At 40.3% G+C, this 26,499-nt stretch overlaps 2 protein-coding genes across 3 annotated transcripts in view; one reads left to right on the forward strand and one right to left on the reverse strand.

Annotated features, from left to right (window-relative positions):
* LOC146467902 (uncharacterized) overlaps positions 1-14,711 on the forward strand; it is a 36,520-nt gene extending 21,809 nt beyond the window's left edge. For both annotated transcript variants that reach the window (XM_085125568.1, XM_085125569.1), the window contains 8 exons: positions 1,795-7,632; positions 8,535-8,776; positions 9,769-10,551; positions 11,302-11,369; positions 11,465-11,513; positions 12,258-12,336; positions 13,732-13,783; positions 14,011-14,711. In XM_085125568.1, the coding sequence (XP_084981694.1) occupies positions 1,795-7,632; positions 8,535-8,776; positions 9,769-10,551; positions 11,302-11,369; positions 11,465-11,513; positions 12,258-12,336; positions 13,732-13,783; positions 14,011-14,122 (7,223 nt within the window). In that variant the 3' untranslated portion in view covers positions 14,123-14,711. The remainder of the gene's footprint in view (positions 1-1,794; positions 7,633-8,534; positions 8,777-9,768; positions 10,552-11,301; positions 11,370-11,464; positions 11,514-12,257; positions 12,337-13,731; positions 13,784-14,010) is intronic.
* The window catches only part of LOC146467903 (protein-glutamine gamma-glutamyltransferase K-like), a 19,213-nt gene continuing 7,196 nt past the window's right edge, over positions 14,483-26,499 (reverse strand). The window contains exons 5-16 of the mRNA XM_085125572.1: positions 26,080-26,262; positions 25,213-25,473; positions 24,684-24,802; positions 24,228-24,335; positions 23,334-23,511; positions 21,808-21,943; positions 21,060-21,163; positions 20,300-20,542; positions 18,974-19,261; positions 17,830-17,990; positions 16,788-16,930; positions 14,483-16,081 (exon numbers count right to left, since the gene is read on the reverse strand). Of these exons, the coding sequence (XP_084981698.1) occupies positions 15,934-16,081; positions 16,788-16,930; positions 17,830-17,990; positions 18,974-19,261; positions 20,300-20,542; positions 21,060-21,163; positions 21,808-21,943; positions 23,334-23,511; positions 24,228-24,335; positions 24,684-24,802; positions 25,213-25,473; positions 26,080-26,262 (2,072 nt within the window). The 3' untranslated portion in view covers positions 14,483-15,933. The remainder of the gene's footprint in view (positions 16,082-16,787; positions 16,931-17,829; positions 17,991-18,973; positions 19,262-20,299; positions 20,543-21,059; positions 21,164-21,807; positions 21,944-23,333; positions 23,512-24,227; positions 24,336-24,683; positions 24,803-25,212; positions 25,474-26,079; positions 26,263-26,499) is intronic.

The raw sequence follows: 26,499 nt of genomic DNA on the forward strand, positions 1-26,499 counted from the left end.
CTCGCGCTTGTTATACGTTGCACGTTATTAACAGCTGTTTGATAAACTCACTATTATGAAAACAGCACTTCTTTCACTATTTCACCTTGTTGGCCATGGCTATACATGCATGTTTGTTTCAAGTCCACCTTCAGTACCTAGTCTCTAGAATTTTAAATGACTTCTGCGAACACTTTTATTTTGATTTCTGCATCTTTCTTGCTCAATTCTCACTGTCAGTTGCAGTTACCTTTTTCATACATGATATGAAGGAATACGTACACCTTTACTAACTCCTCATACCACTACCTTGTCTCTATTTTGTTCTGTGGCCTATGTTGACGTGGAATTGTACCCCAGAAGTGCCAAGTGGCATTAAATATATTAGTCATGGTGTCAATAAAAGCGTGATGAGCTATTGCATCTGGCGTGAACACACTGTCCTATCACTTTTAATTATTCTCTTTTTCGCTTTGTTAGTCATCGGCTTGCTTATCGTTTATGTAGAGCCAGACAGCTTGTTGCTGCAGATATGGCGGATTGAGGCAAATGAGACCTTAGGATTCTAGTACGTCCAGGAAGCTTCATTTTATTGTTTGTGAGCAGTGAACTTGACGCAGTTGTTTTGAATAATGAAAGCTAAGTCCTTTTGTGATTCCAAAAAGGCGAGATCACCTACGTTTCGAGGACTTGTTTTAGACACTACGCCGTTCTCACAAAAAGCTGGAAGTAAAATGACGCCGGCTATCTCGTTTTCCCGCCAAAATGAAGCCAGTTCACTCGCGCGCCCTTTTTGCCTATTGGAAAAATTCGTAGTGGTACTCGTACCAGAATCTAAAGACCTTTGTTGTAGAATTGTGCCCGCTTTGCTGGCACGCCGACAGGACCATTGCTTCATTTCACCTATCACCTTATTGGCAATCCATTTGATGGTCATTTGCACGGAGCCAGGCAATTCGTAGAGTGAAGTCATTTATTATCTATCAGTCAGTGTCGTTGTTATTTGTTATTTAAGAGGTAAGTTGCTTTGCTTTTGTGTCTACGCCTTGTTGTTGTTCACCTTCCCACCTTGCGTTTGTACTGTGTTTGGTTTTCTGGTGTCTCTAATAAAGCAGTTAAAAAGCGCTGTGAGTTAGTAGGCTTTTCGTTAAACTAGATTCTTGACACTTATCAATTCTTATCCTTACTGTGCCTACATATTCGAATGTAATAAACAACTCCTCATGCCAGTGCATGTTCTATTGTTCTCAAGTGACCAGGAAGAACATGTTAATTTCCTATAACGCTTAAACGACCTGATAAATACAATTCAAGATAAGGTTTGCATATAACTTAATCATTGCTGCAATCAATTATTTAGTTAATTTACTATTCGAGGAAATAACTTCCAGCAATAAAAATAAGTCAGGACAAAACAGCAAATTTCTTAAAACAAATGCAATCTTAATTTAATTTAATCTCAATTTTATTTAACACTTTCCTCCTTCAGTAGCTGTGTGTAAAATTAATTGTATAAAGAATTCGTTAATTATGGAAGTGTATGGAAGCTTCATATATATAACAGTTATCTGGTCGGTAATAAGAAATAAAAAAGTGTTATCGTGTAGTAAAAACTCTTTTATTGCAGGAATTTAAGGTATCACAGTAGCATGAAACAATTTTTTTTTACACTTTTAACTCTAAATTGATCTCCCATACTTAACGTAACATGAGAATAGATGCCATTTTGTATACGTTGTTTTGGTGCCTCTCACTGTCATCCTCCGTTATTGCTTTCTAACATACTTATCGTTGTTTCTTTTCTTTTGTTTCTAGAAGCCGACTTTACATCCAGCGTGGATGCCCTCAGCTCTCAAAAAGAGAAAGCAGACAAACTCATTGAACAATTGCAGCAGGAGGTTGAAGCTCGCAACAGTGAAATAGCTGCAATGAAAGAAGAAGACGTAAACCAACAAGAGGAAAAACAACTCCTTCTTAATGAAGTTCAACAGCTTAGTGAGGCGGTTGAACTTCTTAAAGACAAGGATGTTAATATGGTGAGGCTAGAAGAGGAGCTGGTCGTACTGACGGAAGAGAAAATTAAGCTTGACCAACAGCTTGCATCTGCTGAAGAGGATCTCGTGCAATTAAAAGAAGCGAACGAGCTACTCCATGCTGCAGCAGCCTCTGCTGCTGTGGAAGCTACACCTAGTCCAGACACAGCTTCCATTTTAGAGGCTTCCCCTGATGCTGCAGTCGGGTCTCCGTCTCTAGAAGCTACACCCAATTCTGAAGCTGTAGCAATCGTCCAACAATCAATTCCTCTAAACCTGGAGCCTCCATCATTTCTATCTGCTATGGATTCTGCTGGAAGTGAAGAGCTAGAGAAAGTCAAAGCTGAATTGTCAGAGGTCCAAGCCGAACTTACAAGAGTCACATCCCTGAATGAGAAATTAAAAGCCAAATTGAGAGCACATATGAAAAAGGCCAAATCCGAATCTGTTGGAGAGTATGATTCCAGTGAAATAAAGGCAGACATTGAAAAAGCTCGTCAAGACAAACTCACCTTGGAAAAATCAGCTCATGAATTGCGTGAAGAACTAGATGAAGTTGTCCGTCGCAAAGATGGCGTCATTGGAGATCTAAAAACAAAGGTCCAGCAGCTTTTAGACGCGAAGTCGAGAGATGATGTCCTTGTTCAGAAGTATGAGCAACTTGTAGCAGAGAAAGATGACGAGATTAGCAGAGTTGTAGAAAAAGCCGATCTGGAGGTTCAAGACCTTAAGGATCGCTGTCAACTCCTTGACCAGACGTTGGAACAAGAAAAACTGGAATATGTACAAGAACTTGAAAACACCAAAGATGGATATGAAAAGATTCTAAGCAACAAGGAGGCAGAGGTTGAAACCCTCAGACGCGAACTTAACAATGCCAAGGTTGAGGCTGAGAATCTTCAGCATATGCTTCAAGAAGCGCACCAGTCTTTAGAAGAACTGAACAAGCTTAAGGGCAACTTTGATCACATCGTGTCGGGTCTCCGTGATGATCTCCAGCAAGCGCTGGATGACAAGGCAGCTGCTGATCAGATTGCTCATGAATTCCGAGTCCAGCTCAAGAGAAGCGAGTCCTCTCTAGATCAAGGCGCCACTGAGCAGCGAGGTTTTACCACTGATGCAGTAGAAGAGGAGAGAGCACAGTTGGAAGATAAACTTAGGGCTGCCCGGGGAGAAGCTGCATCCTTGAGAGAATTGTTAGATGTTGTAAATAAGGAGAAAAAAGACCTTGAAGGGAGTTTAGAAGCTCATAAACAGAAGGGAAATGCGGACCCTGTCGAAGGAAAAGTTACGCAGGCTGTGCTAGATAGTAAAGATGGACAAGGTACAGTGGAAGAGGAACTGCCTAGTATGTTTGAGGATACACAGGAAACCTCAGGTGATGTCGTATGGTTGCAGAATGAGCTGAAGAAGACATCAGACATGAACAGAAAATTGAAGGCAGCTCTAAAGAAAAAGAGAACACGAACGCGTTCTGATTCAAAGGGAGACGAAATGGCCAATGAAACGAGAGCTGAACTCGAACGGACTCGAGCTGCTAAAATTGACAGTGACAGACAAGTGACAGAGCTTCGTTTAGAGCTTGACAATTTCGTCAAAGAGAAAGAGAAAATAGTTGCAGGCCTTAAGTTCAAGATGGAACAGGTACTTCAGGAGAAGGAGCGCGCTAGTAGTATGATTGAACAACACGAAAAGCAGCTGCTGGAAAAGGACTCTTTTGTTCGCGACCTAACTGAGCAAGTTCAGTCTTTGAACTTAGAGAATGATGCTTTGAGAAAAAGCTTCGAAGAACTGACCGCGATAAATTCAGAACTACAGCTGCCTGCACAAGCAAAGGTGGACTTAGAAAGTCAGCAGGAATATAACCAATCACTTATCGAGGAAAACACCAGAAGAATATCAGAATTAGAGCGTGAATTGGAAAACGCGAAACAGGAATACCTCAACGAAATTGGAGACTTAAAACAAGAGCATAAACACCAATTGTTTGTGAATCGACGAGAATCGGAAGAGGCTATCTTAGAACTAAGGCAAATTAACACAGAGCTACAACAGAATATTCAAGCCCTTGGTGATAAAAAAGATGGCATGGAAAGAGACCTGTTACAGGCTAAAACTGAACTGGAGCAAGTTGTGCAAGACTCGTACCCGGTCATCGAAGAGAAAGACCAGAAAATCAGAGAATCGGAAGAGGCTATCTTAGAACTAAGGGAAATCAACACAGAGCTACTACAGAATATTCAAGCGCTCGGTGATAAAAAAGATGGCATCGAAAGAGAACTGTTACAGACTAAAACTGAACTGAAACAAGTTGTGCAAGACTCGCACCCGCTCATTGAAGAGAAAGACCAGAAAATCAAGAATCTTGTAGCTCTTATGGAAGCCAAACAGTGGGAAGCCGATGAGACTATCGCCCAATTGGAGGGAGAGGAGCGCAAATTACAAGAGCAGATTCAAGAGCTTGAAGTAACCAGTGCCGAACTTAAGAAGCAACTTGAAGAGATTAGGTCGGAGATGCAGGAACAGATGCAAGAATTTCAACGTCGTATTGACGAAAAAGACATAGAATTGCGTGAGGAGAAAGAGAGTCATCAAAAGCAAGTGGACGATTTTGAAGCAAAATTCCAGGAACTGTTCATGCGAGGTCAGGACAGTAACAGTAAACTGGAGAAGGAACTCACTCAAGCAAATTCGGAGATTGATAACTTAAATGCTCAGCTCCACACCGCAGGACAGGAAAAGCAGGATATCAACAGGCTGAAAAGCAACTTTGATCACATCATATCAGGTCTACGTGAAGATCTTCAGCAGGCGCTCGATGGTAAAGCAGCAGCAGACGAAATTGCTCATGAATTTCAGGTCCAGCTTGAAAACGTAATGAAATCAATACCAAGTGTTTCCAGGGAAGGCGATGTCAGTCCATTACTACAGGAAAACAAGATTTCAGAAATGCTGGAAGCAGCGCAGCGTGAGGTGGTGGATGTGAGAGCAGCCCTGGAAACAACCTTGAAAGAAAGAGATGACCTGCAAGATAAAGTTCAAGATTTTGAGCTTTTGCTTGCAAAGAGTAACACAAAAGAGGCTATTTCCAGTGGTGACATTAATTTGAAGAATGCTGGCAAGGACAAGGTGGAAAAGATTGTGCAAGAAGTAATTTTGCAGAGTTCGGTTGACAATCAACTTTCTGCCTCTCCAGCGAGTGAAGCGGAAGTAGAACTGCAAAATCTGAAGAATGAGATGCAAAAGGTGAAGAGTCTCAATGACAAGCTGAAGACAAAGTTGCGAGCCGTGGTGAAAAAGAAAAGGGTCAAATCGGACTCGGGGGATGAAGACACCAGTGTGCGAGAGGAGTTGCAAACGGAACTGGAAAAAGTTCGTCAAGAGAAGCTTGAAAGCGAAAAGGCATGCCAGGAACTGCGAGTTGAACTAGATGCGTTTGTACGTCAAAAGGAGAATATAATGATTGAGCTAAAGAGTAAGATTGACCAGTTAGTCACACAAAATGAAAAGAGCAATAGTTTAGTTGAACATCTCAAGCAACACATTGAGCAGAAGGATGGGCAACTGCAAGATTTGATGAATGACCTGCGCGCCTTGGAAAGCGACAACGATCAAGCGTGGAAAAATGTAGAAGATCTAAGACGCGAAAATGCTAACTTGTGTGGTGAGATAGAGGACATCGTCTTCCAAAGGAATGAAAGCGAGAAAGAGTGCAGTCAGCTTAAACTTGAGCAAGAAAGGCTGGTTGAAGAGTACGACTCTCTTTTAGACAAGAAAAACAACACAATTGCGGCCCGCGAGAATCAGCTCGAGGACACGACAGAAAAATACAAAACTGAGATAAGAGCTACAAGGGATCAGCATGAAGGTATAATATTTCAAATCCAAAGTCATGCTGACAATCTGGAGCGAGAGCGTTTATCGGCTAGCAGAGAGGCAGAGCGGTTGAAGGGCCAGCTACGAGAGCTGCATAAAGAGAGGGAGGACATAAACAAACTGAAAGTTAACTTCGATCACATTGTCTCAGGTCTCCGTGAAGACCTCCAGCATGCTCTTGAAGGGAAAGCGACCGCCGATCAAATTGCTCATGAATTTCAAGTACAGTTGAGGCGTTTGGAGAAGGTATCAGGCAAGCTTGAAACGAAATATAATGATATAGCGGTTGATACATCGGACATGGAAGGAAAGGAGGAGGAACTGCAGGAAAAACTGGAAGCGGCATTGAGTGAAGCTGACACTCTGCGGAACAGTTTACATGCTGTGAACGAGGAAAAACAGGATTTAGAGACAAAAATTAGTAGTCTAGAGGCTGACCTTCAAGAGAGGAAAATGCCGGAAGTCCAAATTAGACGAGACGAGAAAGATGGAGAACAAGAAAAGGTGTTTTATGAAGCTCTTATTCAGTCACCAGAGTCAGTTCAAGCTTCCGTGCGTGAAAGTGAGGCACTTTTAGGTTCACCACCTCTACAGCCTATCTCTTTTGATAGTGCTTCTGATAGCGAAGACATTCAGAAGGTTAAAGATGATTTGTCTAAAGTGCAGGGTGAATTGGAGAAGGTCAAAACAGTCAACGAGCGTCTAAAGGCTAGGTTAAAGACGATGATAAGAAAAGCAAAGGAAGCAAAATCTGACGCCGGCGATGAAGGTAGCGGAGAAGAACTTAAAGCTGAGCTCAACAAAACACGCCAAGAAAAATTAGAGAGTGAAAAGGCAGTGCAGCAGTTGCGAGTTGAGTTGGATGAATTCGTGAGAGAGAAGGAAAGAATTATCAGTGAGCTTAAGACAAGAATACAGCAGCTACTCATCGAAAAAGAAGAGACTAATAGCCTGGTGGAAAAGAACGAAAAGCTTCTCTTAGAGAGAGATGCTGAGATCAGTAGCCTTGCTGAAGAGTTGGAGTCACTTACTGAAGAACACGATAAAGTCAACCAGAATCTTGTAAAAACTAAAGAAGAAAACCAGAATCTAAAAGCACTGTTGGAACAACTCCAGTTGCAAAAGGTTAAAGCCGAGAGGGAGCTGCAGGTGGGTACAGCAGAGTTGGATCGGTTGCTTCAAGGTGATCGGCCATTACTTGAAGAGAAAGACCAACACATTGCGGGTCTAGAAGCAGAGTTATCAAGTCAGAAGGAATTGTTCTTAGCTGAAATGGCCAGCTTGAAAGATCGGTACGATGGTGTAATATCCGAGCAGCAGAATCATGCGAACAATTTAGAGCAGGCTCTCATCTCTGCTAATACAGAAACGGAGCAGCTAAAGTCGCGTCTAGGCACATTGGAAGAAGGGCGAGAAGATATAGATAAACTCAGAACCAACTTTGACCACATCGTTTCTGGACTCAGTGACGATCTTCAGCGGGCTCTAGAGGGTAAAGCGGCAGCCGATGAGATCGCTTACGAGTTTCAAATGAAGCTTAAACGACTTGAGAAGTCTTCATCGTCATCAGAACTTGTGGTGGAAGATGTTTGCATTGGCACAGATGAAATGGAGGCCCATTACTCTTCAGGCAAAGAAAAAGAGATCGAAGAATTGCAGGCGATGTTAGATCATCTTAAAGAAGAAAGGGAAGAGTTAGAGCAAAGGGTCATGGGTCTTGACGAGATTGTTCAAGACAGGGAAGGTAAAATGCAGTTACTGGCTTACTTGATTCTATTGCTGTTGAGCAATGTATAGTGTCTCGAAGATTGCTATTACCTGAATTGATAACTATGGAGATTTTGGTCTTTTAGAAGACGTTTTTAAGCAGTGAGTTACAACCCTCACAAAATTTTCTGAAAGCCATATTTTGCCAGCTACGTTAGATTATTTGCTGTTACTTTATATAGGTAACTTTACCGTGACCTGTAATTAGACGTAGGCTATTGGCCGCGGCCCTTGCTACCTGCTACTGCAAAACACTATTTCGTGAAGGCTGTCTTCTTGTCCGACCATCCACTTGTGCAAAGTACCGCTCAACATACCAGCTCTTCTGGTTCGTAAGGGCAGCTTGGCCCAGTGTGCAGTTTGCCCTCCTCTTTGAATATTTTTATTCTTTTATTTCAACCTCCGCTCTTCGTTTTGTTCTTTCTCATCCTACTCTCCCCCAGCTCCCTTCTCTCCTCTATGGCGTGTAGGCCATCTAAAAGTGTGCTTACTAAAGTAGATTCTCAACACGTCGTTACATCTGATGATCTGAGCCTTCTACGTTCTTATGCTGTCGATCTCTTCCAGTTTGCGTGTAATAGTTTTCTCAATAAAGAAACGTATTCCAATCCGACAATGTTAGTTTTAGAAAATTTGTATTTTACCATCGCAAAATCATTTTCCTTTTGAGAATTTGATGATATTGCTTCCGTATAAACTGCGTTTGCATTTTAATCGAAATCTTTTGAGGAATTGAAAGCTTGTAACGCGTTAAATTTATCTATTTATTTATTTATTTATTTATTTTCTTTTTGGATCTTAAAAGCTAGTTTTGTTTTTTGAATGCATTTTTCGTTGTTTTGAAGTGTAGTCACTTGTAATGCCTTTTTGCATCATCAGGTGATTTAGAAGAAAAACAACAGAAAATTGGGGATTTGGAACTTGAAGTCGAAAGGATAACAACAGAGCATGCCAAATCCACTGAGCAGTTAAATAATGAAATAAGCCGGCTTGTCCAAGAAAGTGAGGAGAAAATGCAGGACATGCAAACTCAATTTGATGCCGCCTTGATGGAGAAAAACAACGAGTATGAAAAGCTTGAAGAACAGTCCGCCTCGCTAATGGAAAATAATGCAAAAGAGGTTGGTATTTAGATTTTCTCTTTACCAAGATAAATCGCGCGTGATTTAGAAATCATTGGAAGGGTTATGTAATGTTTAAATCACGAGCAGTGAGTTTTTTGAACGGCTTCAAAAACATTCCAGGAAAAGCGTGTGTCAAGAGAGTTTATAACAATGATGCTTTTGTGAACGTTGGAAATTAGCATACAAGAAAAACATTAAACACCGTATACTAATAAGAAGGAGGTTTTATCGGGTTTTAAAACCACTGCACGTGATGTTTTATCGACCATTTGATAGGTCATTGGGCATATGAATTATTAATGAGTTTTTGAAAGAATAGACAAACGCCTTTCCAGATTGCTGTTAACTCAGATGATAATGTCCTTGGCACAACGATTGTTAAAATTTTTCAGTTGACCTCAAAGCAGTTGTTCGTATTTCGGGAAATGGATTCTCAGCTAACTGGTCATTTTTCGACAAGCTTTCAGGTATTATCAGGTATTGTCAAGCTTTCGGGTATTATCCTCCGATATAGAGTGTTATCATTCACGTGACTACCAGCCATATTGGTTTACTGAAACAAAAGAAAGTATTTGCATAAAAATAGAGTTCAATTCCCAGAGGTTTAGTTTGGGACACCAACATGGCCGCCATTTCTTTGTTTTGGGACACCAACATGGCCGCCGTGACGTCATGTGAAAACACTCTATGAATGTATCAGCCGTCTAAAGGGATTTACTTACTCAAAAGCAGTTCAACGTAACATTTGTAGTTGAGTTACGTAGAAATGTTCATTACCTATCGAGTTTTTAGAGGATATATAAAAGGAAAATGTAAACTCGCAGCACTATAAGTACGGATCACATTTTCCTTAATATTTAATTCTGTGTCATGCTATTTATTGGTGATTTTTCCTATTCATACTGTTTTTTGTACCCATTAAATCGGGCATCGTAGTACAAACTATGATAATCTCTTCAAACTTATTTGAATTTTTCCGCTTGTTACAGAAGGAACAGTTACAGGCCGAACTTGCTGAGAAGCGTCAAATCATAGAGAAACTTAACGAGGAACTTAGTCAGATCAGAACTGGAATGCTGAATAAATCCGATGAAGAGAAGCTATATGAAGAACTTCGAGCCAATTATCAGATGCTGGAGCTGGGCAACAACAAACTGCGACAAGATTTGTACATGACCATGAAGGAAAAGGAGAATTTGCGTTTGAAATTGAAAAAGGACTATGACCAAATCTTGGCATCCCTTAAGCTGGAACTCGAGCAAAGCCGGGAACAGAACCTCGAGAGGGAAAGGTTCATTCATAATCAAAGGGTAGAAGTGGAAAGTCTCGTGAAGGATAAAGACTCTTTAGTTGCAAAACTTAGGGAAAAAACAGGAGTTACCAAGGAAAGTCTGCTGGGAACAGGCGACGATGAAGAGGAGCTAGATGATGTGGTGAGTGAGTTAAGGAACGAGGTAAACCTGCTCCGGAAGGAATGCCAAGACTGCAGGATAGAAAAAGACAAACTGTACAATAAGTTTCACGAAGTAGCCGAATCGCTTAGAAAAGAACTGGAAAAATCACTCAACGAGAAGGAGAGTCTTGTTCAGAAAACGGAGGAAACTTTGAATCAGAATCGAGAACTTCAGCAGTCGTTGATTGAGAGGCAGTCGGCGCTGACTAAAGCAAAACTACAGTTTGAACACGTTGGGAAGGGTTGGAGAAATGACCTTGAAGCTGCGAGGGCGGAGAAGGAACAGTTACTGAGACGGCTTGGGGAACGTTCAAACCAGGTAAACCGTGAACTCTCTGGATGAAGCTTTTCTTGATGCCCTACTCGTTAATCCAATGATACGGGCACGTTGCAGCGTTTTTTGTTTTGTTTGTTTGTTTGTTTGTTTGTTTGTATTTTCTCCATGCGAGTCGTTTTACGGTGTTTAAGGGGAGAATCTGGTTTTGTTTCCGTTCAACAAATTAAACATGTTGGATGGCGCATTTTAACAAAAACATAACGTCACTCAAAGATCGTGACTGTTTCTTTGGGTTGGGGGGGGGGGGGGGGAAGAGACAATTCAACTTTGTGTAATACATGAAAAGAAAACTGAATGGGCACACTGTATAACATAATGGCCAGCAATTAGGGCAACGTAGCTGACACAAACAGCAAAGTGGGTAAGTTTTCAGAGAAACTGTGGTACTGCGTCGGTGGGAGAGAAGAAACGAATATTACTTGGTTTTGTCAATAGGCCTCTTCCGAGTTGCTGTGAACCTCATTATGAAAGTGAGGCTAAATGCAAAGCTTTTCAGATGAAAATTGATTTTGTTGCGTATGAATGGAAACTAAACTAAACTAATAAAAACTTTGTACGTAGTGTCGCTTTCATAATGAGGTTCAAAGCAATATGGCCACCACAAAGAGAGGGGTTAGCGCTCAAAACGTCAGCTCTGTTATTTCTACGGTGGCAAAAATTACCCTATTATCTACGTTGATAAAACCAAATATTTTTGTTTTCAACTTAGCTGATAGTTTGCTTTGATTTTAGAGTCTAGCTATTGATATTCCTCTGGACGATGAAGAATCCTTGGAGACCATAGAACAACTCAGACAAAGGTTTGAAGAATTTTGGGAATTCTTTTTTCCATCACCTTTCGCTGTCCTTCACAGGGTATATATATTAATATACTGACATTATGATCTTGTTCTAGATTACAAGAGATGGAAGAGTTATATGAAGCCAAATGTCGCAAAGGAGAGGTGAGTAAAATATAATAAACACCACACCCCAGTTGTCCGAAGAACCGATGACTTTATTCAGCGGATAACTCGCTATCCAACAGATTAAATTTTTACGTTGGAGCACACTTCATCCGGTGGATAGCGAGTTATCCGCTGAATAGAGTTATGCGTTCTTTGAATAACCAAGGCCTGGTCTACCAGATGACTGTCGTAAGTAACCGGGTCCAGGATTGGTGAAGCGTCCGTTTCATGAGTGCGAAGGATTTTTTTACGCTCTATTTTTCTTTCTTAAACTTGCTATAATGTATCTTAGCTCGACAGCTAAAGGAAAATGCTCTGATAACCAGAGCTCAAGTGAATTAAACGTCCACTTGTCTTGAGATTATTGTCTTCCCCTAGTGAGGTTGAGAATCCAACCTACCGCAAAATGTTGTTGTTGTTGTTGTTTTATGGCAAAAGAAAATTTTGCCATAAATGCTCAAATCGGATTTTTTTTCTTTTCTTTTTTGCTTTGTCATGAAACTGTTTTGGTTGTGTTTGGTTTTTGTTTTGTTTTGTTGTGTTGTGTTCTTTGCTGGTTTGTTTGGGGTTGGTTGGCTTTCAAAACGAAGACCACCGAAGATACTCTATGCACTCGCACTGTCAAGGCTCTAAATACTGATCAGTGGAATAAGTGTCGTTTTATACACTCTCGTATCGTTGTGTTTTTCGGTAGACGGGTATTTTTCATGTCCATTTTTAAAACTTGTTCCTTTATCCTAGGTTTCATTGCAAATCGAAGATGTTGGAAGTCCCTCCAAGGAATTTCCCACAAAACATCATTATTCATCCCCACGTGTCAGTAAGTATCAGTGTCGGGATACTTGTATTGTAATTTATACTGGTGCATTTAGTTTTTAGTAATGACATAGTTAATAAAGGGCAATGGTTATGAAGCCCCACATTCTTCCTTTGTTCTAGGTTTTTGTTGGCCTTTTTTGCCCTTGAAGGTGCACAAAGGTGACAACGCTCAATAGCACTCCAATTAAGTTGAAAAAACTGTCCAATAGAAACATACCTTTAATTTATTCAGTCTGACTGTGCGACCAAAAAACAAAAGGTTGTGCACTGTCAGGGAGCTTTCAACCTAAATTGCAGCACCGTTGTTTTTGCTTTTGACGTTTGCCGACTTTCATAACCAGTCTTCTCTACTAACTATGGTAATGATCACCTTGAGGAAATTTCACGCAAAATCTGTTTGGGAGTCCTCTGCTTTAAATTAAGTTAATTTTTTCTTCAGTTTTGCGCTGTTGCAACATTCGAACCAAGCGTAGCATTTGTCAATCCTAGTTCCGTATGGTTACTAGCCTTGTTTGGGTGATTAAGCCAGTTACGGTAAACACCCGCGTAAAAGAACAAGTGGATTAAGAACCCCTAGGCTGAAATTCGTCATTTTAGACACCTGTTATATAATATACGAACCTTACAATAAGTGTATGAAGTCATGCTGACCTTGAAGAAAGTAGGTTCTTACAATTCAGTATTTCCGAGAATGAAATGAACATTCGAATTTCTCTTTGTAATGTCTGGCGTTTGAATGGAATGTTGAACATTTCTCTGGAAATCTTTCCGAAAAAGACCCATTAACAGGGTAAAAAAAAAAGAAAAAGAAAAAGGATTTAAAATACTTGGGAAACAATTGTAATTCTTGAAATACTTAATGCTGTAATGTAAAGAAAAATTCATAGCGTTATACCGTCAATAAACTAGGGAAATTTCTACGGGAACTCTGAAATCTCGTTGACGATGTTCAAAACTGACATGTAAATTTCAAAACTCCGTTCAAATTTCAAATCTACCGGTCACGCGTGACGTGGATTGACTGTAAATGTGGATGTTTACTGTATTTGAAAGACGATTTTTAACGCCAGTCCGGGCTGAAGAGTCAGCTGAGGTTTGTGTTTCTTTCAGTTGTTTTGTTGAGACAAATCGCAGCCTCATGTTTCGATTGATCAATATCATAATCAATATCAAAAGTGAAATTGTGCGAGTGAGAGAAGGGTATTATGAACAAACTGTCTTGGGGAAATGGAAACACAAATCTCTGTCGACTTTAATTCTTGGCCTTGTTCTGCGAAAGTGAACCAATTTTTGCGTCTGATGTAAACCTTGTGAAACCATGTGGCAAACGTATGCTGGTACCTCCTTGTATAAATACTCTTGTTAATCATTTCCGTTTTCTTTCTACCATTCACAGGTCGTCAAACCAGTTCTTTTGCTGGCCAGCTGGGGCGCCTTTTTAAGAGAGGGTACGTATCTTCACTCGCAATTACGATTTCATTTTCCCATGGTCTGTCGAATGCAAACCACAAAAATGATGCCATAAATTGATCAATAGGCTTTAAAGCAAGGTTTAGATTTTCCCAGGAAGAAAAAGCACCACAAGTAAACACTCATTGTACACACGCAAACACGTACAAACGTTCAAGTACTTTTTGTAACTCAATTTTTATATTTCTTTTCTCTGTCTCCTCAGATCGCCCATCTCTTTAAGTTCACCTCGTGGTCTTCGCAAGGCAGCACTTGCGTTGTATTTTGTTTCTCTCCATCTTTTAGCCTTCATGTACATTTTTCAAGTTGTACTTTAACATCTATTTATGTTCTAAATTAAGGCCAATTTTATTTCAAGGTGTATACATTAAATTTACATCTCGAGCGATATCTGACTAAATCAACAACAGCTAAAAGCAAATGCCAAAAAAAGTGAAACTTGTCTGGGAGTTTGACTTGACCACATCGTATCACCCCATAGCGATTAGTTTGTAAGTTGCAGGACGAGAATGTTAACGACTTTTAGATGAAATTAACCAGCGAGTACTGTAGTTTAGGGTTTGCAAGACACCTTGTGCCGCACAACAATAGCTTAACAATCGGTTGGTGAGGAAATGAAAACAAACGCACACAAAGGCAAAACGAGAATAGTGAAAACGCTCCTTCGTTTGCGTGGCCTGGAAAAAGAACAAAATAATTGAAATAAAAAACGTAACAATTTCTCATCCCTTAATTTATCGTTAAGGAAGACCCAACAGACAAGAAAATAAATTTTAGGAATACAAGGAAATGTTTTATCGGGTTAATTTAATTGCTGCCCAACAAACTAAGCAATGTTTTATTTTTAATTGAGTCCTTGTACATGTACTTTTAGATAATGTCAAGAAATAAAATAATATGAAGGGATTTGGATTTTTAAATTTTACTGTTGATTATATTGCATTTCTTGAACAGGGTTGTTCTTTTGCCCAATGTTGTTTTTTAACCTTTTAACCCTTTACACTTGGATATCAAAATACAAATTCTCCCCATTGTTCTCCAACACATTAACTGATATTTTCTAGGGAGAAGATGTTAAGAGATCAAGGCAGTTTGACTGGTTTTTTCTTTCTTCCCATGACCTGAGTACGTCTTGCGTCTTAAAGGGACCATGTCCGCCTGTGATGACCGTAGGAGAGTTCGCGCAGTTGTTTTCATCTGTTTGAATCGCGTTCATCTTCGGAAAGTTGGCTGAATTTTTTTTTTATTTACAAACGTTCTTTAGTAGTTACAGAAGCTGTTTTTTGCGATATGTTTGAAAGCTTTTGCAATGGCGAAAAAGGAGAAAATCCCGCAATGAGTTGTATGCAAATTAGTCTTAACCGGACTCTACTGCGCATGATGCCCAAATATTGACATAGTCCCTTAACATTCTCGTTCCCAGATTAATAGACTCTTCTCCAAAATGGCGGCAACTGATTTGAATGAGATAAAATTGAACTAAATGAAATACTTATACCAGCACTGGAAAGAGCACCCTTACTTTAGTAACCTTGCAAAGTTTTAGCATTTTAGGTGTTATCTCAGCTTAGGAATTTGACGAATTTACAGACGTTTGTATGACTGGGGGTATACGTCATACCCCCAATCATACAAACCTCGGTAAATTTTTCATTTTCCAACTTACATTTTCTCAGCTGATATTACACTTGATATGCTGAAACTTTGCAGGGTTACTAAAGTAAAAGTTCTCTTTCTAGTGCTGGTATACGTTTTTAATTTTAACTTAGTTGAATTTTCGGCCGCCATTTTGGAGAAGGGTCTATTGGCCGGCCTTAGTAATAGAAACATTTGTCGCAGTGCGACAGATTGTTTGAATCGAGCCGATGTTCACCCGGTTTTAAGTAAATTAGCGGGAAAAGATTACAATTAAGATTTCGAATAAAGAACGAAAGTGGAAAGCGACCTACTTAAAAATATGGAATAACTTTATTCTTTCCGACCGTGCATTTCATTATGCCATGCAAGATGGTTTACACTTTAAGGGTCTGTACATGAGAACTTAAGCCGAGTGACAACACAAATGCAAGCTTTCTTTTGTATTGCCTTTCGTTTTGCATTCCTGCATTCTTAAAGCCCTACTGATTATTTAGCCAAGTGACCCCGAAATCGTACAATACCCGTGAATATCCGTCAGTTCGTTCGACTGAAAACTAACGCCAATGAGATATTTTCCCTCCGTTGTCGCAGTGAACGTGGCATCCATTGTGGCTTCTTCCTTGACTCCCACAGGAGCCCTGCCAAATAGAAAAAATTCGTTGGAATCAGTTGATTATTTGTATACAATTCAGAATTATTTTGTGACTGAATTCTCCAAAGAGCCTTGCGTATCGTACTTGTTTGTTGGTCATAAGAACAAGAAAGTACATGAACTCGGATCGTAGGACCATGTCCGACTTACCAAGGATTCCTGGATTAACCCAAGCAATAGATTTTGCCTTATACGCTCGGCTCCAGCCTCGGTTTTTACACCTGAGAACTGTCAACTTGTGTATTTATTTTGTACCCTTTGGTGGGATACACGGCAACACTGCACAGTTACTCGTGGAGGCGAACAACGTAAATTGGTTGGAAGGGCCTTGGGGCGTTTGTAATTCGCACTTACTGGCCACAAGTTCCCAGTGAAAGAAGAACAGGAAGGGATCAAGAGATTTTCTCTGATTCGGAACAATTAATATCACTTTTGATTATTCTTCAGTAAAGTTGCAATCCATTTTCATCCTGGCCATCCGTTGCACCTCTTATATAATTCGTTTGGGAAGACTAGTGGATTAATATTGAGCGGAGCTGAGCCCTAATTTTTGGGGGCTTTTGCAAACCTGGTTGTCAAAACAAAAAAAACGAAACAACAGAAAATGGCATTTCAAGCCGCACTATGGGTTCTTTGCCAGCCAGAACATTTTTCCGTTTCCATGCTTTAGTTACTGCATATACAACACTCACGCGCAATCGATGACCAGTGTCTTTGGTTTCATGCGAGTAGCTTCCAGATGAAACTGTCCATTTGTGAGCGGTATTGGCAAGGGATTTGTGAAGGACGCTGTCACTCTCGCCTCTTGACCGACCACCAGTTGTGATTCAGATGCCTATACAGCCGAAGAAAAATAACAAGAAAGGGTTAGGACCCGTCAACAAAGGTGCGTTTTTAAAAAGGTTGTCTTCGCTGTCCACATGGATGCAAAGACCAAGTTTGTTTTCATGTAACTTTTTTTCCTAGAATATATTTAACAATTATTCCACGAGCGCGCGTTGGATATGAGACGCGCCGAGTTAGCTATAATCATCTCATATCCAACAAAAATGAGTGGAATATTGTTTCATTAAAAACATACAATCAAGAAATGTTGCTAGATCTTGCTGATTCCGCTGTGCAAGAGCAACCAGAAGACAATTTATAGGTCGCTATTTCTCGGGCATGATGTAATACCAGGGCCGCTAAGCCAATCAAATCCCTGGAATATACAATGATTCCCCCATACTGTATATTCGGGATAAAATGAAGTCTATGTTGTTTAATTGTTGTTCATTGTTTGCACTATCCACTCCTTCTTAGAAGTGTGAAAAATACTACAACAACAACAACAACAACAACCAGGTTATCCCTGAAGAGAGATTTCGGATGTCCGTTAACAGTGCAGCATGAATAAACAGTTCGAACTCCCCATGACTCACTGCGATCATAAAAGGAAAAAATCATAAAGAAAATAGACATGTAAAATTGGTAATCATAACAGATGGGGCTATAATAAATTTTGATTTGTGGTGAAAACGAAGAACCTTGTGATGTCTTTATCGGGGAAAACTGTTTGCAGGTAGAAATCTTCACGCCAAGTACGGATATTCAGAATGCATCAGCTGTAGGAAACAACATTTTTATACCAGTCGCCACTTTCTAGTTGTTGCATAAAATGATCTCCGCCTACCGCCATATTAATCACCTCTGCATAACCATGAAATGGAAATTGCATACAAGAAACTGACTCACCGTTACTTTGATCATAGGTTTTACCAGTTCTATGTCCTTCTGAGTGGCAAAGGACTGCCTTGTATCCGTCACTAAGCCCTTCACATAAAGCTTGATTGAGTCACAAGCCGTCAACATGTCCATGTAATCAGTGGGTTCGATTGTTAAAACCAACCTTTTTTCTAAGAGACAAATCAGAAAAAAATCACGTTGAGTTCTCACACCGAGGAGACAAATTAGTCTAGATAATAGATATTACGTCCAAAAATGTCTCCGCAACACTAAGCAATGTGGTCCGCAACGCTAAGTAATGACGTCGTTTCATGGGGTAATTAGGTCAGGATTGCCAAGTGGCGGACATCTTGGATCCGCCATCTTGAATTTCTGGAGTTTCCCAAAACTTCGGGAAAGTGCCGAAATTGCGATGGTAACATCAAACTCACTCACCACTAACCGACCACATCAAATTTTTCCCGATAAACTACTAAAAAAGTCCTGAAGTTTTTGAGCGTTTGATTTACAGGAAATACAGGGGTATATATTCTCGTTTATTTTGTGTTCATACTAAGTGGCCTTAAGCGGGATTACTATGTAATATAAATTTTTACTTGAACCAAGCATCAGGGCAAAGTTTTGCTAGCAAGGTTATGGATATGGCACATTCAGTTAGCAATGTCAGCTATAGCCCACTGAAGCCATTTCTGCTAGCCTGGTCCAGGCTACACAGAAAAAGGAAAAGAATTCAAGGCGAAATTATAACGTGTCGAAACTGGTAAAATTTGGGTGTGAAGTCACCGCCTTGTTATCCAGTTGCCTTAAATTTTATTTTCTTCGCGCTTGCCATCTCGTTGTTGCATTTTTCCCCATCGTGCATTGGTATCTGGGTTCAACGACTATTATCAGGGCGGCAGGGCACGATCCATCTCGCTCGTTATCGTCACTCTTGCCATAGTGACCCGCAAACAATTCGTTAATGTTTTACAACCCCTTTATACCGTATTTGGGCATTGTCGAATCGCCTGAGCACTAATGGAATCACTCGCGTCTACTTATTACGCGCTGGCAACGTGATTGGTTTTTCAAAAAATTGTGCAAACACAATGTCACTCGTGTGTAGAACTAAGTGATAAAATTTCATTTTAAAACAGATTCGATTTGACATTACCTGCTTGTGAGTTCAACAGAAACTTAAGCTTGTATGACTTTAACTTCTTGGAGGGAACTCCAGTGTAATAGCTCAGCACAGCTGTGAAGTTGACTTTAACTTCTCGGGTTACTTCTGATTTGTTTTCTACGACAACTGCAGCATCAAAACTGTTCCCCACGTGAACATTGTCTTCGACCTCCACACGAAACATAACATCTGACGCATGGGGCATGTCGTAGAGTTCATGATCGTCGCGACTGCTGAAGTTAAACGCGAATTTTACTGCTCGTCTCTCTTCTTCAGAGCCTGTAAATTAAAGTGAAAAATTATTTGGCTTATGTGTATGTCTGTTTTCGATTCCTGGGAAGGTAAATTGATGGTAACCTTGGTGCAATTTTTCGCGATTTTAAATCCCAGGAGTTTAAAGTACCTACTAGTGGGACGTAATAAACGTACCAGTATATCTCTGTTAGCCAAATAAACTGCTATTTGTGGCTTCTAGCATTGCGTTAAACGTTGCGGAAAACATGTTACACGCTGCAACGTGTCTCCCAACTTTGCGAAAAGTAAGTGTATTTTATCTGCTATTCGAAGTGCTATTTTCATTTTTCGTTGCGTCGAACTTGCGAAAGGGAAATGTCACGCGTAATTTTGCATGTAACTTGTCTGCCAACGGCAAGCATTGGTTGCAGGGAAAATTGTCTCGTGTATTTCACGGCACCTTACGTTTTAGTGATAAGGGCCTTCATTGTGCTTTGATCTTCTTCTTAGGTAAGACGGAAAGTAAATTCAAGAATTCAAATAAGTCCAGGCTGTCCATGAAGAAGACTCTTTTTTCTGGCTTCAAGACATCAAAAACTGATGACTTACAAGTTTTTTGAAAACGGTAAAAAGCAATGATGAGTCTTAACTGAAGAGAGTATTAAGTCCAGTAGTTTTCTGCTGATTGCGCAGTAATTATTATGACGCAATTAATCGATTGCAATTTTTGACACGTTGTGCAGCACGGGAAGAGAAATGCATGCGATTTAAGCCTAAAATCACGTTATCCGATTTTCTATGAAAGACTCATTTCCCACCAATGGTTCTTCCTTTTCTTCGCTTTTTATCCGTTTGGATGAAAACGTAAATCGTACAAAAGCCCTTCCTGATTTAAAACTACAGCCACCAGTAAACTGAAGTGATATTCATCGAAAAAAATGACAAACTACACGACTCTGACAGACCGTCACCGAGGGGCGGGAAGACAGACCGACAGACTGATAGACAGACAGGACAACAGACCGACAGACAGAGAGACAGACAGGACAACAGACCGACAGACAGACAGACAGCAACACATACCCTCAGGATGTTTATAGTCGTTGGTGACGTCTTCTCTTTTATTTGTCCCAACAGCCTTTGTGCTAACAAAACTCCCAATACAATTTCTATCGAGGTTCGTTTTCTCCATTGAACCATCTGCCTTGACTTCCCAGAAGAAGCGGTCACCATTCACTTCAGCAAACACAAAGCCGGTGTCGTAAGGAAGATACACTTCTCCATTTTTGACCGCCTTGATGGATGCCGGACCACAGCGGAAAATACCTTAAATGAAGTTATACAAACAAACGTAAAAGTAAAGAAACAATAGTCAAAATTAACAATAATTTGTTCTTGCGCAATTCTCACAAATCCATTCTTTCAACAAATGTCAACTGTATCGGCCTATAAAGTGTTCAAATGACACTGAACTTCACACGCACAAAAGATGGGTGCAGTTAATAACAACTGAGGACGTTGGGATGTCGTTTGATAACACCGACTTCGCGTCAAGGTATGTGTCTGTATGTGGTTGAGAACCGATGGAGCGGACCAATGTTCAATGTTCAACGTTCAATGTTCACTCAGCTCTAGGCTCGCTTCCATTCAAAGGCTAGGCTACTAAGCACACACCTGAGAATGGGCTATTTTGGTTGAATGTAATACGTCAATCTTGTAAACACAAATACTTCATCAGTACTCTCGTTGATCATTTTATATGCAATACTTAATCTTAACATATGCGAACAAATATCTACGCATTCAGACCCATCTCAGTGGATGACAAAGAGGCTTCGCTCACCACCGCTGAGCTCTTGTGGAGTGGCGTCGTGTGCCTGCCATCCATCGTGACCATCAGGTAAATCAGGACGCTTGAACCATGATTCGTTCCAGACGTGGTAATTCCTTAAAGAAAATCAAAACAATATTAAGTTTTTTTCTTGAGAATTAAAGACCCTCACAGGGAATATTATTCGCAGCACAAAATTTTCATCCTAAATTCATGTATCAGATCATGTTATTATATTCATTCATTATCTGCGGCCAGCCTGGGTTGTAAGAGTACGTACCAATAGTGAAACGTTCACATTTACTTGACGAAGAGGTCTCAGATATAGCCATTTGACAAACCAACCAAGATAATAAAATTAAAATTGGTTTAATAGACAAGAGGTGGTAACTCTCGAGGTTGAGTCAATCTTTATTGTGTGGTTTTGTTTTTTGTTTGTTCGTTTTTTCTGTGATCGGATGGTCAGTTGCCTGTTAAACATCGAACAGCATTACTTTTAATTTTTCTCGTTTTTTCCTGTGTTCACAAAATGGCCTTGACTTTGTTGCTGTCTGCATATCAAAGAACATAAGAAAAATCAGCCTTTTTTTCAACATCGCAGGCTTGGTCAATAAAACCCTTCAGTAGTGATGACCCAAATGCCCAAAGTGTCGTGCAGAATCGCAGTTGCGCCTTACTACACATCGTTTATACCCGTCCATTCCCACGTGAAACCAATGAGTAACACTAAAATCGTAATTGGTGATACAGTGATACATACCAAACGGAGTCGTTCATTTTAGTGATTATATCTCCTTCCTCGTCGAAATGGAAGTCAATTGTCATGCTTTCATCGTGGTCGTGTGCTGAGTCATAATTTGTCACGCTTCTGGTTGGGATTCCCAATGCTCTCATCACTGTAATGGAATACAAAGTTAGAAAACTGATACTAGTACGATTTTTTCTTATATTTTACTCAATACCTTTGGACCCTCCAATGAGTTTCCTTTTTTATTCAGTTAGACATGTTGTTTCCATCCATCCACCATCATCGTTGAACCCAATGGTTTAAACCAACCTGATGAATTGTAATCTCCCCATTTTTTTTTTACATCATCAATTTATTATTTCTGCCCCTCCCTTTAAACAACTGTGTGTTACGGCATTTTCCGTTTATGTAATATTGTAATTCCATCTTATAATTAGTAATATATATCTCAAACCTGAAGAAGGCTGGTTTGGCAATTATTGTTTTAAAATATATCAACACGTTGTGTCAGCTTCGCGTCAGTCCTTGAACTTCTCGCGTGTTTTTTTAATCACGTTTAGCCGATTAGATCTCTCCCAAGATCCAACATTGAAGACTTTCAGGGTCTTCGTCTCGGTTTCTTGCAGTTTATCTGGATATCCTCATTACCATTATCATTATCATTATCATTATCATTATCATTATCATTATCATTATCATTATCATTATCATTATCATTATCATTATCATTATCATTATCATTATCACCTTTATTTTCAGTAGGTGCTTTTGGACAGTTAGCATGACTAAGCTTGTTTTGTCAAGCATCATGTCCACAAAGGCACGCTAATTAATGAGATTCATGAACTGTGTGATAGACATCACAAGGTGTCCCTTAACCTTAATTCTCACTAAAACACAGACAAATTCTGTCAAACGTAAAGTCATATGACAACGACAAAAGGCCTATTCTATATGAAGTACACAAATTCAGGGTTAGGTACATTTCTGTACATAAGTGTCGAGCATCACGGTCAGCGTTGACATTGAAAGTAAGCTCGAGATACGAGGTCAGTAGACAGAATGTTCCAAAGTTTGGTCGATCAGAGAATTAACTCTGCAGTGTATGCTAGAGTGCCAAAGTGAACTCATGGAAATCCCGCTGAGCTTAGTAAGGAGATGGTGATCAAAAATCTGGAGGTCGCGGGTTCTATTCCCGCCGAGGTTAAAGATTTTTTTCTTTGCCTCGTGTGGTCATCCATTTCCTTACTAGGACTCAGAAGGATTCCATGGATTCACTTGAGCACTCTAGAATCTAACAAACACTGCAGAGTTCATTCTCTGATCCATCATTTGTGTTAGCGGCACAGCATTTACTCGTTTCGTTCAAGAGGGTTAACGCTCGAAACACGTCAGCTCTTTTGGAATCTCTTTTTGGTGGTTAAATTACCGTATAAACTTTATTAGTTGAAAAATCCAAAAATTCCTTTCTTTTGAGCGCCTTTGCTTAATCGAGATGTTTTATGAAACATCCGGACACAAACCTTCTTAGTACTTACATGTGGTCACTAATCCTGAAAACACCCAGCACTGGCCATACTTTACTGACTCCTTCGTTTTCCAGAACTTTTCCAGAATCTCGGTACTTCCTGTCCATGTTGAGGGATTGACGCCTCCAGAATAAGAATTACCCCAACGTCCTGACAAGACGCCACCATCGCTGCAATTTGAGTTGGCCTGGAAAGAATTAAACACACTTTCTAGTTATAAATCCGGCCACCCTTCGGGCGTTCAGTCTTTGTCCCGGTTTGGATATTGTAAGATACAGTGACAGAGAAAGGAAGGACGGCTATTCTGAACAGGATACTCGAGCTCATAGGGTATATGACCTGAGCAGCTGACGAACCCATCGGCATTTTCCTTCACAAGTGAAGAAAATTAAAAATGTTATTTTGCCTGTTCTACGTAATCCGTGCCCTTTTCATGTAGGCCGTTGGTACTTCTTTGAGTCTTTGAGTCACTTGACCTTGTATTTGCAAAGATATTCCCTGCAAAGCCATTTTTAATACCTTTGATACTACGTTTGGGGATAACAGAGGATTCCATTAGAGCAGGAATATGGGCTTTTCACGCAAAAACTAAGGCACTAGGGGCCTTAAGGGGGCGGTGGAGGGGGGGAAGACAATGAAATTTGTTGCTGTAGATTTTCTGGACGAGGAAATCGGCTGCGGAAGTGCAGGAAAGCCAACTGTGCGGGATTTTGTTGTCATAACGTGTCTATTAGAGTAAGAAGTTGACTGGCCATGAACGCCCGCGCACACTCGCACGAACCATTGCACTTACCAATTGAGAAGAACGGAAGAACAAACGAGAGTTGTAGCAACCTTATAATCCATAATAACGCCTTCTTTAAAAGGAAGTGTTAGTGGAGTCAGTTCTGTGGTTTCACTTACCATCGCTGATATCGCGCGCGAAACCTGGATTGGAGTAGATCTCGCCACACTGGAGACGTCAGCTTTATCCAGCAACCATAGTGCAGAATACAAAGAAACGTCATCAAACTGAAAATAAGGAGTAACATTTTGATTTGATCAACTTTGGTCCTGAAGAAGACTTGTGGTAACAAGTTGAATTGGTGGGCCAAATAAATTGCCCTTTGCCGTAGTAATCAGTTTGGTCTATTCTTGTGTTTGCTGTTTTATCACAAAACACATTGTAGCTATAGAGGTTGTTAACCGTTAAGTATACCATTCTCCGATCGGTATACTTAACGGTTAACGGCCGATACTAATTGTTGCCACAATGGACATTCTGACAAGTTGGTGCTTTTGCTTCTCTCCGAGGTCTCTACTATGCAAGCGGAGATCCCTCTGGTCTTCCTAGAATTCAATGTACAGTTCTACTCGTACCTGGCCAAACTTCCATGGAAGTGAGTTCTTCCAGTCAGACGTTCCTCTCCAGAGGAAACCACAGTCTTCAAGTACATATTCTTTACGCTCATCTTCGCTTTCCATATAAACTGTGTCCTCTGCAGAATGGGCAAATGAGAGGTGATCAGCCCAAATCTTATGGTGATTGTTAATACAGTCGACTCCCGAAAACTCGAACCCTCGCTAACTCGAACCTCGCGCAAACTCGAAAATATTTTCCTTTCCTTTCAGGTCATTTTCTATATAATTTTACCTTCGATAACTCGACCTCCCGATAACTCGAACCTTTTTCAGTCACCCTTGAAGGTTCGAGCTATCAGGAGTCCACTGTAGTTGTATTTCAACCGTTTAAACTGAAAATTTTGGTTAAATGGATCGGAGAGCGCCCCTTGTGTTTTGTGTACGTAAACCTGTACCACTCGTACAGTGGTTTGAGTTGGTTGTAAACGTGATCATGACCAAAGCAGGTGTTTCTATGCCAGTGCTTGTACACAGCATGTATAATTACCTGCACACCAAGCATTGAACAAGAAGTAAACAGGCTCCTTATGCTGGTATCGAGAAGTGAGTATTTCTCCAGATGAATCCTTGTACTTCGTTTCTATGAATACCTCATATTGACCAGTTATGGCATTTGCTGGAGACATGATTGACAGGCGGACAGTATTTCCACTGGCTGCCTTCACCTGCATTCCCCACTTGGTAGGGGTGAGGTTGTCATGGATAGCTACTCGCACAAGGGATCCTTTACTTTCCTGAGGGCGTTTGCCTGAAAATATTAATGCCATTTATACAATTAATGATAACCTTTTATAGTACTGCAGAATCCAATTTGGTAATCTTTAACTTTTTCATACAAGTTCGATTCACTGAACAATTTTCTGTGAATACATGCAACTGCCATGAGTTATGACATCAGGGTCTTCAAATCTTCATATCCCGTTAAAGATAGGCGGGTCGGCATACGAACAAGTTTCCTCCACATGTGCAAGTTTTGCTATTGTTGTTTTGCTTGTTTACAATTTTAACTTGTTTGTGTGTAAAGGATGAACCAATTTTCAGTGAACTGTTTAAACCTGGAAAGCCAGTTTTTCAACAGAGAGACGTCTCAAGGAAACGAATTACCGTACATACGAGAAAATAACGGCGAGGCCGAGCTTCGCCCAAAGTCGTTTTCCAGGGCGTTGTTTACCATTCATTTACTATTCCATTTGCCAGTGGAGACCAATATGAAACTAGCATAAAGGACTGCTTTCGAGGCCTATGCAATGCTTCTCCCAAATAGCAGCTGTGTAGGAGACTACGAGGGCCCCTTTCGGCAGGTGATAAATATGGTTTAAATAAAGTTAGAATAACAAGTGTAAAGTAAATATACCTGTAGCTAACTGTACTACAATGACGTCATCCTCTGGTTTGTAATCTCTGTTAAACGTCAGTGTGACGTCAAACTCCTGCCCTCTTCTGACAATCAGCTGTTGAATTTCGTAATCGTCTGTGTGGTGGGCTTTTCTGTTTTCTTTATTGTGGAAGTCCACATTCTTGGCTGTTAACTTAGATTCTGCAAGGGAATTATTAAAAATGATAAGTGGTGTTTTATTAAGCTGAGTTGCTTTTAGTGTAGAACGCACCAAATGTGTCATCTTTTCACGGACATTGTATTAATGTCTCGCTAGTTCTTAGTTTTTACTTTTCATGATGTTAGCATAGTTCTTAGTTTGTCGTATATCATGAGCCTGTGGCTCAGGACTGGGAAACCACTTCCTGTGTATTTGGTCTTATCTTATCTTATCTTATC

The sequence above is a fragment of the Pavona decussata genome, unplaced genomic scaffold (genome assembly GCF_977016875.1).
Source record: "Pavona decussata unplaced genomic scaffold, jaPavDecu1.1 SCAFFOLD_134, whole genome shotgun sequence".
Lineage (NCBI taxonomy): Eukaryota > Metazoa > Cnidaria > Anthozoa > Scleractinia > Agariciidae > Pavona > Pavona decussata.